Genomic DNA, 14,622 nt, shown 5'->3' with positions numbered 1-14,622 from the left:
GAGAGCCCACCCCTCTGTGCTGCGGGAGCTGCTGCTCGAGCGGGCGTGTTTCCATCCTGTCAGAGTTTAACAGACCGCTCTGTCTCGTGCTCTTCGCTGTCTTCCTGAAGTTGACACTTGAGAAGGGAGGCTGTCTTTCTTCACTCTTGTAGCAGTGCAGGCATTTGCATGGCCAGCCTCAACTCTGATGGGCAGCTGGCTCCACCAGCACATGACATTTACTACTGTACAAAACTAGAAGTTTCCTGGTGGGGTGGCTCCAAGCGCACCCCTGGAGAGGCCACCAATGTACCCATGCTCGCTCAGTCCTTCCCTTCTGCCATCAGCTGGCTGTCCTCAGGGTGGCAGGGGGCATTTCTAGGTGTCTGGCAGGGAACGGGGCCAAGGCTTCCTTTAAGCCTGTTTTCCAGAAGCATCCCCCCTTCCCCTCCCCCCAAGAAAACCTTCCTTTCACTCCGTGGCAGAGCTGGTCATACAGCCGCCAAGACCAGGCCCGTTGATGTGCTGGGCTCCTTCTGACCCACCTCTGACTGGGTGTTGCGGTGTGAGGCACCCGCTGCAGTTCTGCAGGCCCTGCAGGCACCTCCCCTGAGGACCCAGTCATGCTGCCCCCGGTCACAGAGCTGAGTCCTTGTCGACCGCTCACAGTCACACTGGAAGAATTTGGTGCTCTGGGCTCAGAGCCACGTCCTCGCTAGAGGAAGGAGGAGGGAGGCCACAATCAGCATGAGGCACTTTAACTTGGAGCAGACTTTTAAAAAGCCTTTGTTCTAGTTTTAATTGATGCGTGACCGCGTGTAAGTTGAAGGTGTACAACGTGTTGATGGGGCACGGTGACTGCACAGTGAGGTCCGTGAGCACCTCCATCCCCCGGGGCAGTAGGTCTGTGGGACTTTCAACAAGTTCTCTTTTCTCTTGACGGTTTAGCAAATCATTTCATGTCAAACCACTGACACAAACTTGGCTGAATAAGTAAATGATGTAATGTCACTGTCGTGTTTTATTCAAACACTGAAAGCATCTCCAAAGAAAACTTTATTATTTTTTTTTAATTTGAGTATCATTGACACCAATGTTCCACCAGGTTCAGGTGCACAACTTGGTGATTTGACAAGTTTGTATGTTACGCTGTGCTCCCCACAGGTGTGGCTGCCACCTGTCCCGTTATGTCACTGTTACGGTACCATCAAAAGAAAATGATTCTTTTAAAAAGCTTCATTTATTTGAGAGAGAGAGTGTGCACGTGAGCATGAGCAGGGTGGGGGAGAGGCAGAGGGAGAGGGAGAAAAACAGACTCCCCACTTAGCAAGGAGCCTGATGTGGGACTCGATCCCAAACCCTGGGATTGTGACCTGAGCCGAAGGCAGACATTTAACCAACGGAGCTACCCAGGCGCCCTTGCATTCCTCAATTTTTTACATGACCTAAAACATCAAAGGCACGTTTCTTAGCGATTCCAATCGAAGCAACCTAATATTAGAAGAATTTGTAATTTTTAAGGAATGAATTTGGTTGTTACGACAAGCGTATATACTTAGGCTTTGGGGTTTAATGCTTGGTGATTAAAAAAGAAAACACAGAAAGAAGCCCAGTAAAGGCCCTGGAGCCCTTTCAGGAAGCAGCTGAGTTGCCTGCAGAGGGAGCCGGATGGATGCCGCCGGGAGGGTAAGGACGGAAGCTGTCACTGTGTCGCTGTTTGTTAGCCTCACGCAGAACCTTCGACTTCGTGTCTCCAAGTGACAGTTGAAAATAGCAGACAAAAGGGGGAGTGAAGCATGAGAGACTGTGGACTCTGGGAAACAAACTGAGGGCCTCAGAGGGGAGGGGGGTGGAGGAATGGGATAGACTGGTGATGGGTAGTAAGGAGGGCACGTATTGCATGGTGCACTGGGTGTTATACACAACTAATGAATCATCGAGCCTTACATCGGAAACCGGGGATGTACTGTATGGTGACTAACAGAATATAATAAAAAATCATTAAAAAAAAAAAGAAAAAGAAAATAGAAGAACCAGGGTCACCTGGGTGGCTCAGTCGGTTAAGTACCCAACTCTCGATTTCTGCTCAGGTCATGATCTCAGGGTCGTGAGATTGAGCCCTGTGACAGGCTCCTCTGCGCTCAGTACAGAGTCTGCTTGAGATTCTCTCTCCCTCGCCCTCTGCCCCTCCCCCTACTTGTCTGTGCTCTCCCTCTCTCTAAAATAAATCTTTAAAAAAAGAAAACAGGACAGAGATATTTTGTGGTAGGTTTCTCAGATTATTTTCTTTTAAGTTTCTACACCGTTTCTGGAGTTTGAAGCCACAGCACTCACCGTGAGGGACGGCGGTGTGAAGAGTAGCCTGTGCTCCCATCTGAAAGCCGGCCCCACGAGGCCTCCCCAACACGGCAGCCACAAACCAGAGTGGCAGCGGCAGGGGCTGAGCCTCAGGACCATGTATGGTCATGACCCTGGGTGCCCTGAAGCCAGGAGTACTGGTGCTCACAGCCTGAACAAGGGCTGGGTGGCCAGGCTTGGACATCTCTGGAGCCCCTCTGGAAGCAGCCGTGAGTGGGGGCGTATGAGGGCCTGTGGCGCAGCCCTGCTGGGAGGCGCTGTGCATCAGCAAACAATGGCTCCTGGGACAAGCAGGCGTGGGAGGCCACGGAGGGGTGGACTGGCTTCCAAGCCGTGATCAGACTGTGTGGAGGGGCAGTCACAGCAGTGCAGGTCCCTCGACAGAATGCCAGTCCTGAGGATAGGGCTCTGGAACCTTCTCGGCCCCAGTGGTTATGTCTGTGGTACCCAAGCTTCAGACCACTCGCAGGCCTCCGTGTCCCGGCCAGCATCAGACCCGGGATCCTGTGATGTCTCCAAAGGGCTGCAGTGGCCTCACGGGAAGCTTTGCTTGCGGAATGGTGCAGGCAGAGTACCTCAGCCCTCACAGGTGTTTGGTAAAATGCGTTTCTCCTCATTTTTAGATGCAGGAAAGTATTTAAAGAGTAGGAAGTGGCGGTCACCTGCAGCCAAGTCATTCCTGCATCACTCGCTGTTCCGCCTGTCCTGTCTGTCCAGGCAGCGATGGGGCTGCGGACGCGGGGACGGCCTGTGGTCTCCCCTGCACCTGCCTTCTCACCCACAGTGGCCACCATCTGCAGCTGCGTACAGCAAATGAAGTGCTCTTAAAATAAACATAATGTGTAGTTGGACTTTTAGCGCTTTTAAGTTAATATTCCACTTTTTTGGGTCACATCATTGGAATCCTAGCGAAACCTATTTCTAGTTAACTAGTTGTACTCTGTCGTAAGCCTCTTCATTGCTACTCCCCCCCCACCAGAGGAATCTTACCATTTGTTTACTTACTTATTTTTAGAAGTCATGATGTGTTTATACCTGTTAACTTCCCCATTGTAGGTGGTGAAAAGACATTAAAAATAAAACGTTAATCATATTTTTAAAATTTAAATTGTAGTTAACATATAGTGTATTATTAGTTTTAGTTTCAGAGGTAGAGGTCAGTGATTCGTCAGTTGCATATAACACCCAGTGCCCATCACATCCCGTGCCCTCCTTCGTGCCCATCACCCACTTTCCCCTCCCCTCCAGCAGCCCTTTCAGTTTGTTTCCTAGAGTTAAGAGTCTCTCATGGTTTGTCTCCCTCTCTGATGACTTCCCAGTTTTCCCTCCCTTCTCCTGTGATCCTCTGCACTGTTTCTTAAATTCCACATAGGAGTGAAACCATATAATTGTCTTTCTCCGATTGACTTATTTCACTTAGCATAATCCCTTCCAGTTCCATCCACGTCATTGCAAATGGCAAGATTTCATCCTCTCTGATGTCTGGGTATTATTCCATTGTATATATGAACCACATCTTCTTTATCCATTCAGCTGTGGATGGACGTCTGGGCTCTTTCCACAGTTTGGCTGTTGTGGACGTTGCTGCTGTGAACATTGGGGTGCAGGTGCCCCTTCGGATCACTACATCTGTATCTTTGGGGTAAATACCTAGTTGTGTGATTGCTGGGTCATAGGGGAGCTCTATTTCCAACTTTTTGAGGACCCTCCCTACTGTTTTCCAGAGTGGCTGCACCAGTTTGCATTCCCACCAGCAGTGCACGAGGGCTCCCCTTTCTCCGCATCCTCACCAACATCTGTTTCCTGACTTGTTGATTTTAGCCATTCTGACAGGTGTGAGGTGGTGTCTCAGTGTGGTTTGGATCTGCATTTCCCTGATGACAAGTGACGTTGAGCATTTTTTCATGTGTCTGTTGGCCATCTGGATGTCTTTCGGAAAAGTGTCTGTTCATGCCTTCAGTCCATTTCTTAACTGGGTTGTTCGTTTTTTGGGTGTTGAACTTGTTTTTGTTTTTTAAAGATTTATTTGAGAGAGCACGCATGCAAGTGGGGGGAGGGGCTGAGGGAGAGACGTATCAAGCAGACTCCCAGCTGAGCCCAGAGCCCGACGCGGGGCTCGAATCCCAGGACCCCGAGTTCGTGAACTGGGCCGAAATCGAGATTCAGACCCTGAACCGACCGAGCCACCCCCACCCCTTCGTTGCTACTTTTATACTTCCCTGTTTGAGGCATCTATTAGTCCTTTTTCCTCAGAGATCTCAAAGCATAACATGCCCCTTGAATAATCTTTGTGTGGAGTGAGGACCGTTACGGTTACTTTGGACCCTGTAACGGTCCCAACCTGGCGGCAACTCTGGGGAAGCCACTTTTTTCTTCTGTGCGAGTCTTTGGGCAGGAGCCGCCTGTGTGCGTGTCCCAGTGTCCCAGTGCCACGTGCTCACAGACCCTGTGTGCAGGGACTTGTCAGGGCGCATTGGTGACCGTCTCTCTGCTCCCCGTGTCTGGACCGCACTGGAGGGCCAGAGCAGTCCGCAGCCGGTCTGGTGCTGTGTGCAGGCACCTCACCCCCAAGGACGCACAGGCCTCCTGCACGGCTCCCCGCAGCCTTCTCAGAGCACAGCAGCTGCAGTCCCAGGGGAGCCAGGGACTCGCATGGCATCTTCATGACCTGGCCTTGGAAGCTGGCCCGAGGCCCTGCCCTGCGCCCCGCCCAGGCTTAGGGAAGGGACGTGGGGCTGGTGTCCACTGTGCAGGCGCTGGTGGGGTGGCCAAATGAGGGCGGCCGTCCTTGGAGTAGCTTCCACAGAAATTGTCTTTCTTACTGGTTTCCCAGCAGTCTTTGAAGGTTGTGGGGGAGGGATGTCTAAGAATCTTATAGAACCGCAGAATTCGTTCTTTGGCAGTGCTGTGCAGGCGGCCCTGGTGAGCATTCAGGGGTGATGGGCAGGGGACTGGATGGATGAGTCGCTTCAAGCTGGTTTTCCCTCTTTCTGAAATGCTCGTCCTCTTGCAGGCTTTGCTACAGATGGTGTGTGACGAGAGCCACCACATATTGGCCTTGTCTGAATGCCGTGGGCCGCCGAGTGCCCTGAGCAAGGGTGAGCCGAGTGCCCCCCTTGAGCACTTCCCAAGGGAGGGCCCCGGCCTTTTGGAGGCGGTGCCAGCCCTGTGGAGACATCCGAACCTAGCACCCCAAAAGGGAGAGAAGGTACGGGATGTTCCACCTGAAAGAGAATAAGGTGTGGGCAAGGAGCAGTTGGAGGGGGTTGCTTGGCCACATAAGTGAGATAACAGGAATAAGGGGTGGGTCAGCGGTGGGCACAGGGGCCATGTTCCTGGCCAGCCACCCTCAGTCATGTTTGCTGGCACTAGCCACATGCTGGCACATTCCAGGCCCCATTAGGGCAGGAGAAGCTGTGGGAGGAGGACACATGGCAGAGTTCTACTGGAGGTAGGTGGTGGGAAGTGGGTGTGGGGACCAGACCTGAGCCCACAGGGTCCCAGTGTCCACTCTGTGACCAGGGAACCAGGGCAGCTCGGTGAGGACCAGGTGCTGACCCACATCCAAGGGGACCTAACAGCCACAGGGTGTGCAGGGAGGCAAGACCCCAGTGTCAGGCCCAGGCCTGCCGGGGGGCAGGGTGGCCAGCCAGCAGCACCCATGGTGGGCCTTGTGGTGCTGTGGTGGGAAAGAAGGAGGTTTGCCCGCCAGCATTTGCTCTGTCTTACCTGCTTTTTCCTTCAGTAGCTTCTTCTCTGTCGACAAGGTTGGCTTCTTGTGCCCTGGGATGGTCCTGGGTACATTTGTGTCTGCTCTGCTGTTGGGTCGTTTCTGGTTCAGCCTACAGGGTGCATTTATAAGAATCCTGAGCTCCTTGTCCCAATATTTCAGGAACCTCCCGACATGTGTCTTGACTGGAGAGGAGAATTCCTACAGGTTGTTCAGGAGGCATTTGGAAAAGAACGGGAGATGTTGAGGGCCGAGTTGCAGCCCCAGCCCTGTGGCTCTGACCCTGGGGACCACAGCTCCCTGCTGGAGAGGCTGGAGAAGGTGGTCCAGGAGCAGGTGAGCACATGCCTTGATTTATTTCCCAGAGACCGCAACAGAGAGGGTGACGGAACGGGTTCGTGTGAATTTGACCTTGGAATGTGGCAGTGACCAAGGAAGAAGTCCTGCCTCAGTCCACATGTGGCACTGTTTAATCAGGATTCCGTAAAGTGGAGACATCTGTGCATTTATTTTCCTTTTCATCCTCGCTGTGTTCTGGAAATAACTGGCCTTTCCTTGAAAACAGAGCAGCACTAAATGGCCTGACCCAGGCTGTGCGTGCTCAGCCCAGGGTTGGAGGGTCAGAAAGCCAGAGGGGTTGGCAGTGTTTCCACCAGGTCCCTTGTAGGGAGAGGGCACTGGAGTCTAGATGCAGGGTCTACGGCAGGTCAGAGTGGTCTCTGGCGTAGACCTAGGAGACAGGTGTGTGAGGTCTGAAGGTCCCCCGGGGCCTCTGTGCCTGTGTTCCATACCGCGTGTTTGTCACAGGTACCCTTCTGCGAGTCTATTCTCACTCTGTCGGGGATGAGTCTCCGTCACCAAGCTCGTGCCCATGAAGCTGGAGGCACAGATTTGCACATGGTGGGCTGCTTGTGCCTGGAGCCGCCAGTGCTCTCTCCGGCCTGGCCTCCCCCACCCTTGGGACACGCTCTGTGCTCCCGTTGCCCCACTCAGGGTGTGTTCCTCCGCCGCAAGGCCCGCTAAGTAGCTGTGTCTGTGACCCTGCTCTCCCTCCTTTCCTGCCCCATCTCTGGGGAGATCTGCAGGAGAAGTCCTTGGAGCACCTTCGCCTGTCAGACAGGAGCAGCCTGCTGTCCGAGATCCAGGCTCTGCGCGCCCAGCTGCGCATGACGCACCTGCAGAACCAGGAGAAGCTGCAGCAGCTGTGTGCGGCGCTGACTAGTGCGGAGGCTCGGGGGAGCCGGCAGGAGCACCAGCTGCGCAGGCAGGGTGAGTGCCGACCCTCGTGTCAGTGCCCCACCGGCATTCACCTGGTGGGTGAGGTAGTGCACAGGTAAGCCACGCCCCTGTGGGCTGCCCAGTGCTGGATCCCGTGGCCCCAGCAACATCCCGGTCTCTCCAGGTCTCTGGGCCCTGGGACCATTGGCCTTGGCATTTCTCGGTTCATAGAACTGCCAGGGAGACGACTCTGTGTGGTGCGTGGGGCAGAGGCCTTGCCAGGGTCCTGGCAGCCTGTGTCAGTGTGAGTGCTGGGTGCCAGCAGGACTGTGCCTGAGAGTCTCTGGCGCTTGTGCTAGGTTTAAACTGCCTGTCCTACGTTTCTACGTTTAATTTAGGTTCTTCTAGATTTTTTTTTTTTTTGTAGATGCTCACATCATCTTTGGATAAAAAGCATTTTATTTTATTTTTTCCACCTACCTTCTCTTGTTACCAATTGCCCTGGTTAGGCCCTTGAGCGTTTTGGTGAGCAGAGGGCCGCGGCAGGCGTCTGGTGGAGGGGGGGGTGCTCCATCTCACACTCTTACACGCGGTGCCAGTTGTGGTCTTTGCACACACACTCTGTTGGCTCTCAGAGCCCCTTCTCTTCCCAGTCTTGGGTGCTGAATGACGGCCAGACCCATCCAGCAGCACAGCCTTGCATTCAGGTTGTGTTACGGTATCTTGTGAGCATTTCTGGGCCGGGCTTGCTGATTTTGCATCTGCATGCGTGAGGGGTACTGGTCTGTGGTTTTCTTTCTTCCGGTTTTGATGTTGGAGTAGTGCCAACTTGTGGAGAACCGGCAGGTGTCTTTCCTTCTGTGTTCCGGAGGGGTTTGTAGAGAGGTTTTGGGAGGATTCTGCAGTGAAGCTGTTGGGGCCGGGGCTGTCTCTGTTGGGAGCACGCAGTGTAGGAGTCGCGGGCGAAGTTGTGATTCAGGGTGACTACAGGGACGGGACGGTCCGTCGCTGCCCAACCCGCACTAGTGCCTTTAGGCAGACCCCAGGCCTGAACAGCTGGCCCTGGGGGGCCATGTTGTGTCCTCTGGCTCTGTGGCCACTCTGCCCATGCACCTGTGGGGTGTCCTGAGGCCTGGAGGGTGTGGTGGGGAGGCCGGTGTCCCAGCTGTAGGCCTGGAAATACCCTTTTCCCCGAGAGTGAATACATCCCCATCCCCATGCTGGTGGTTTTTAATTTGTGGAGTCCCAGGTACAGCTCACCCTGGGTTCACAGGCAATGCTGTCTCACGTTCTCTAACGTCTTTCTCAGTGGAGTTACTGGCATACAAGGTCGAGCAGGAGAAACGTATAGCCAGCGACGTACAGAAAACCCTGAATGAAGAGCAAGAGAAAGCCAGCAGTGTTCGGAAGCTCCTGGTGGTGGAGCAGACCGTCGTCAGAGACTTGAGATCTGAGCTCTGCGAGTGTAAACAGGACAATGAGAGGCTGCTGGCCTCCCTCAGTGAGGCGCAGAAGGAGGTCCTCCAGCTGAGGTAGAGGCCCTAACCCAGCTCTGGTGCACCGCATTCCGGCCCCCAGTCCTGTCCACAGACTTTGTCGAGTAACGTGAGGAAGTCACGCAGTTGTCCCCACCCTTCTCTTGGTGTGGAAGTGGAAGAGCGGCCCTCGTGGGCTGCAGTTTGTGCTCGTATTGTGATAGGAGCGCTGGGTGTGCGGGGTGGGGGGCACCAAGCACAGGCACACGTGCGTGTCTGAGGAGGCTGCAGGGTGTGCCCCCAGGCGAGCTCCTGTGACCCGCACGTCCCCCTCTCCGCACGCAGGTCTGTGCTGGACAGTAAGGAGAGCAACCTGAAGGCTGCGCTGCAGGAGCTAGAGTGCGAGCGCGGGAGGGAGCGCGCCCTGCAGAGCCGGCTGGAGGAGGAACAGCTACAGCACCTGCAGAAGGAGGGCCAGAGCTCCAAGACCCTGGAGGTGCCTGGGCAGCGGGGTGGGGGGCAGCTCTCCGCGGGGCCCCTCTCCTGCTCTCCCTGCGGGCACGTGCCGGGCGGCAGGGAGTAACAGCGGCGAAGCCTGGGTCTGGTGCAGCAGCATCTTCATCTTGACCGACGGTGCTCGTAACCCCCACTGTCTCTGCGTGTTTGGCTCCACGAGGAGGACGCGGCGTCCTCACAGACCAGCTGCACAGAGCACTTTGGCAGCGTGTGTCCAGCCACGTAAATGGCAGTGACCGGCTTCTGTGTACAGTGGCACTTGCATGTGTGAACTGACACGCCATCTGGCCGCTCAGAGGACCGGTGTCCAGCAGGCGATCTGCGCTCCTCAGTCCCAGGGCTGAGCGAAGCGATCTTTCACGCACACGGAGACCGTGGCTCAGCGCAAACAGGATGTTGTCTGAGTGTTCAGGGTGTGGTGGTTGTAAGGGAGGGCGAGTGAACCCAGGACGTGGGTGTGCATTTACTGAGTGCTGCTTCCAAAACGTGCTCCATCCGTGAAGGAGATGGCAGAGTGACCATGGAACTGTTACGTCTGCTTTTACCTGTAGAATGAGGAGGTGCAATTGCTAGCTTGTGGGATTTGAACAGAAATTGGGGCAGGAAAACTGTTTTGACACCTCTCTTGATTTACTTTTTCCCGTCTTTTCCCTGGTATAGGAGTTAAGAATATCTCTGGAGAAGCAGTATGCTCAGAGTAACCGACTGTGTGTTGCACTGAAACATGAGCAGACAGCGAAGGACAACCTTCAGAAGGAGCTGCAGATCGAGGCCTCGCGCTGTGAGGCGCTGCTGGCGCAGGAGCGGGGCCAGCTGTCCGAGCTGCAGCGGAGCCTAGAGGCCGAGAAGGGCCGCTCGCTGGAGCTGGCTGCGGCTCTACGCCACGAGCGGCTCCTGACGGAGCAGCTGAGCCGCGGCACACGGGAGGCCCCGGCACATCACGCTTTGCTGAGGAAGCTGAAGGACGAGAAGTCGCGCGTGGCGGAGCTGCAGGCCAGGCTGGAGCAGGTGCAGCAGCAGCTGGAGGCGGACGTGCAGAAGCGCCGTGCGGAGCTTGAGAGGGAGAAGGAGGTAAGGGCTGCACAGACCGCCGCCGTGGAGCACCCCCAAGCACGGGAGCCGCGGCGTGGTCTGCGGAGAGAGGGGGAGAGTTCTGCTCGGCGGCAGGCGGGATTAGAGCACTTGCACTCGAGGCTGGCCGCGCGGGAAGGACGCAAGGACACGAGGAGGAGAGCGGAGACGGGGCCGGGCCAGGCTGACGTGGAGATGCGGCCGACCGGAGACAAGGAGAAACTGGTGAGAGCACGCCGGCCGTGTCACCACCCAGCAGCCGGCCGTGGGGCTGAGCGCGCCGCGGGGCCATGACCCAGTTCCGCTCCTTTGTCCCACCGGTCTGTGTCCGTCCTCCACCGCCCTCTCATCACCGCAGCCTTGTGGCAGGTTTCTGTGTTGAGAAGCGGGACTCTCTGACCTCGGTCTTTCTCAGGGTTGTCTTAGATATTCGGGGTCCTTGGGATTCTGGGGCGTTGCGTTGACTCTGCAGATGGCTTTGGGGAGTTGTCACCTTGATGGTGTTACCTCTGTGGATCATGAAATTGGAAATCTGTCCACATAATTTAGGTCTTTGATTTCTTTCAACGACGTTTTATTGCTTTCAGATGATAAGTGTTGCACTCATTGTTAAATTATCCCCAGGTATTTTATGATTTTTTGATGCTGTTGTGAGTGGGAATTGGCTTCTTAATTTCATTTTCAGATCGTCCCTGGCTGGCATATAGCGATAAGGTTGGTTCATCTTACAACCTTAGACTTATTCGTTATTTTCAGTTTTGTAATGTATTTGTGGTTTCCATGTGTGAGATCATGTCACCTGCACATCAAGTAGGCTTTCTTCTTCCATCCGTGTCCGGGTGACTTCTGCATGCCCTCCTGCCCATCTTGGGAGCCACCGTCTTCCTCCGTCTCAGGGGTCTGTCTCTCCCTGGCTCCTTTGTTGCTGTATTTTCAGCCATGAGCGAGTTTGGATCTACATTTTTGGGGTCTTGGAATCAATGTTTTTGCCCTTTATTCTGTTGACGCTGAGTTTCCCATGATCAGGTTCCATCTGTGGAGCCACCCTTGCGTTCTTGGGCTGAATCCCACTTGACTTCGATGTCGTTTTTCTATATAGTGCTGGGTTCAGTTTGCTAGTTTTTTTTTAAGGGCTTTGCATCTATGTTCATGAGGGACATGGGTCTGTATTTTTCAAGCTGTGGTGGTTCTGATTTTGCTATCCAGATGATTTTTGCCTCACAGGTTGGGAAGTGTTCCTCTTCTATTTTTTGGATAAAATGTTACTTTTAGATACATTTTATGTCAGTCAGAAACCTTTGTTTCTGAGAAAATGAAATCCTTTGTCTTCATATGGATTAACAGTTGTGTTGCCCTCTTTAAAAATGCTTTTTAAATATTTTTTTTTTAATATTTTTTTAGGGGCTCCTGGGTGGCTCAGTTGTTAAGCATCTGCCTTTGGCTCAGGTCATGATCCCAGGTCCTGGGATCGAGCCCCACATCAGGCTCCCTGCTCAGCGGGGAGCCTGCTTCTCCCTCTCTCACTCCCCCTGCTTGTGTTCCCTCTCTTGCTGTCTCTCTCTGTCAAATAAATAATATCTTTTAAAAAAAAATTTTTTAAACACACATTTTTTTAAAAATTGTGAAAATCCAAATAAGTTTTTAAAAACACACGAAAAGCAGTAGCTTGGTCTTTTCAGTGGTTAGCCTGCCATGAAATATTTGAGAAATGAATATGTGTTTCTAAAAACAAAACTCTAGATTTCTAAGTGTTACAAAGATAAGTCAGCTCCCAGATGCTATGAAATTAGTTTAGTTTTGGAAGTTCACGTGAGGGATGTGGTCAGTATGTTTGAACAGCGTTGCTGAGGTACAGTTTACGTACCATTGAGTTCACCAACTTAAGTTGTGCACATCAGTGGTTGTCAGTACTCAGAGTCGTGCGCCCCTTGCCACCCCCCGTTAGAACATGTTCATCGCCCCACCTAGAACCCATACCGTTAGCGCTCTGCCCTGGCGACCGCAAGTCTTCTTCCTGTCTGGATTGACCTGTTCTGGACATTTCCTGTAAAGGAATCAGGTGGTGCGTGGCCTCTCCTGTCTGGCTCCTTTCCTGATGTTTTCAATGCATGTGTTATGCTGCGGTACACAGGCTTTGCAGTCATGGTCATGTACTGCGCGCCCGCTCGGGGAGGTGGGGTAGTTTGGACGTGTTGCGGGGAGCGGGTGGTGCGTGGCCTGGAAGCACCCTGTACTGTTTTGTGAAGGAGGGGAGTCACAGCCCAGAGTGGGCCTTGCTGACACAGAACCCCTGAGTGTGTTCAGGTTTTGTGCACGTGTGTGTGTGCGTGTGCGCCTGTTTGCCTCTTCTCCCTGGGTGTGTGTGTGTGTGTGTGTGCGCCTGTTTGCCTCTTCTCCCTGGGTGTGTGTGTGTGTGTGTGTGTGCACGCGCCTGTTTGCCTCTTCTCCCTGGGTGTGTGTGTGCGTGTGTGTGTGTGTGCGCCTGTTTGCCTCTTCTCCCTGGGTGTGTGTGTGTGTGTGTGTGTGTGTGCGCCTGTTTGCCTCTTCTCCCTGGGTGTGTGTGTGCGTGTGTGTGTGTGTGCGCCTGTTTGCCTCTTCTCCCTGGGTGTGTGTGTGCGTGTGTGTGTGTGTGCGCCTGTTTGCCTCTTCTCCCTGGGTGTGTGTGTGCGTGTGTGTGTGTGTGCGCCTGTTTGCCTCTTCTCCCTGGGTGTGTGTGTGCGTGTGTGTGTGTGTGCGCCTGTTTGCCTCTTCTCCCTGGGTGTGTGTGTGCGTGTGTGTGTGTGTGCGCCTGTTTGCCTCTTCTCCCTGGGTGTGTGTGTGCGTGTGTGTGTGTGTGCGCCTGTTTGCCTCTTCTCCCTGGGTGTGTGTGTGCGTGTGTGTGTGTGTGCGCCTGTTTGCCTCTTCTCCCTGGGTGTGTGTGTGCGTGTGTGTGCGTGTGCGCCTGTTTGCCTCTTCTCCCTGGGTGTGTGTGTGCATGTGTGTGCGTGTGCGCCTGTTTGCCTCTTCTCCCTGGGTGTGTGTGTGCATGTGTGTGCGTGTGCGCCTGTTTGCCTCTTCTCCCTGGGTGTGTGTGTGCATGTGTGTGCGTGTGCGCCTGTTTGCCTCTTCTCCCTGGGTGTGTGTGTGCATGTGTGTGCGTGTGCGCCTGTTTGCCTCTTCTCCCTGGGTGTGTATGTGCGTGTGTGTGCGTGTGCACCTGTTTGCCTCTTCTCCCTGGGTGTGTGTGTGCATGTGTGTGCGTGTGCGCCTGTTTGCCTCTTCTCCCTGGGTGTGTGTGTGTGTGTGTGTGTGCACGCGCGTGTGCGCCTGTTTGCCTCTTCTCCCTGGGTGTGTGTGTGCGTGTGTGTGTGTGTGCGCCTGTTTGCCTCTTCTCCCTGGGTGTGTGTGTGCGTGTGTGTGCGTGTGCGCCTGTTTGCCTCTTCTCCCTGGGTGTGTGTGTGCGTGTGTGTGCGTGTGCGCCTGTTTGCCTCTTCTCCCTGGGTGTGTGTGTGCGTGTGTGTGCGTGTGCGCCTGTTTGCCTCTTCTCCCTGGGTGTGTGTGTGTGTGTGCACGTGTGTGCCTGTTTGCCTCTTCTCCCTGGGTGTGTGTGTGTGTGTGCACGTGTGTGCCTGTTTGCCTCTTCTCCCTGGGTGTGTGTGCGCGTGTGTGTGTGCGTGTGCGCCTGTTTGCCTCTTCTCCCTGGGGGGGGGTGTGTGCGTGCCTGTTTGCCTCTTCTCCCTGGGTGTGTGTGTGTGTGTGCACGTGTGTGCCTGTTTGCCTCTTCTCCCTGGGTGTGTGTGTGTGTGTGCACGTGTGTGCCTGTTTGCCTCTTCTCCCTGGGTGTGTGTGTGTGTGTGCACGTGTGTGCCTGTTTGCCTCTTCTCCCTGGGTGTGTGTGTGTGTGTGCACGTGTGTGCCTGTTTGCCTCTTCTCCCTGGGTGTGTGTGTGTGTGTGCGTGTGTGCCTGTTTGCCTCTTCTCCCTGGGTGTGTGTGTGTGTGCGTGCGCGCCTGTTTGCCTCTTCTCCCTGGGTGTGTGTGTGTGTGTGTGTGTGTGTGCGTGTGCGCCTGTTTGCCTCTTCTCCCTGGGGGGGGTGTGTGTGTGTGTGCGCGCGCGCCTGTTTGCCTCTTCTCCCTGGGAAGAGTGTCTCTAGCCTTCATGTGCTTCTTAAGGACTTCCCCCAAACCATCTCTAAAGTTTTCAGCCAAGTGCTTTAACCTTGATTTAAAAAAATTAAATAAAAAGTGTAATGTGATAGCTTAAAACACGTAAAGGAAATGTTTTCCAAGTTAATAAA

At 54.2% G+C, this 14,622-nt stretch overlaps 1 protein-coding gene across 1 annotated transcript in view; it reads left to right on the top strand.

Annotated features, from left to right (window-relative positions):
• Positions 1–14,622, top strand: part of PCNT (pericentrin) — a 130,266-nt gene that overhangs the window by 98,944 nt on the left and 16,700 nt on the right. The window contains exons 33-38 of the mRNA XM_040621647.1: positions 5,351–5,545; positions 6,230–6,403; positions 7,153–7,336; positions 8,595–8,817; positions 9,106–9,256; positions 9,937–10,572. Of these exons, the coding sequence (XP_040477581.1) occupies positions 5,351–5,545; positions 6,230–6,403; positions 7,153–7,336; positions 8,595–8,817; positions 9,106–9,256; positions 9,937–10,572 (1,563 nt within the window). The remainder of the gene's footprint in view (positions 1–5,350; positions 5,546–6,229; positions 6,404–7,152; positions 7,337–8,594; positions 8,818–9,105; positions 9,257–9,936; positions 10,573–14,622) is intronic.

Source organism: Ursus maritimus, unplaced genomic scaffold (genome assembly GCF_017311325.1).
Source record: "Ursus maritimus isolate PB19 unplaced genomic scaffold, ASM1731132v1 scaffold_4, whole genome shotgun sequence".
NCBI classification, from domain to species: Eukaryota; Metazoa; Chordata; class Mammalia; order Carnivora; family Ursidae; genus Ursus; species Ursus maritimus.
This window is presented reverse-complemented; position numbering and strand designations above follow the sequence as displayed.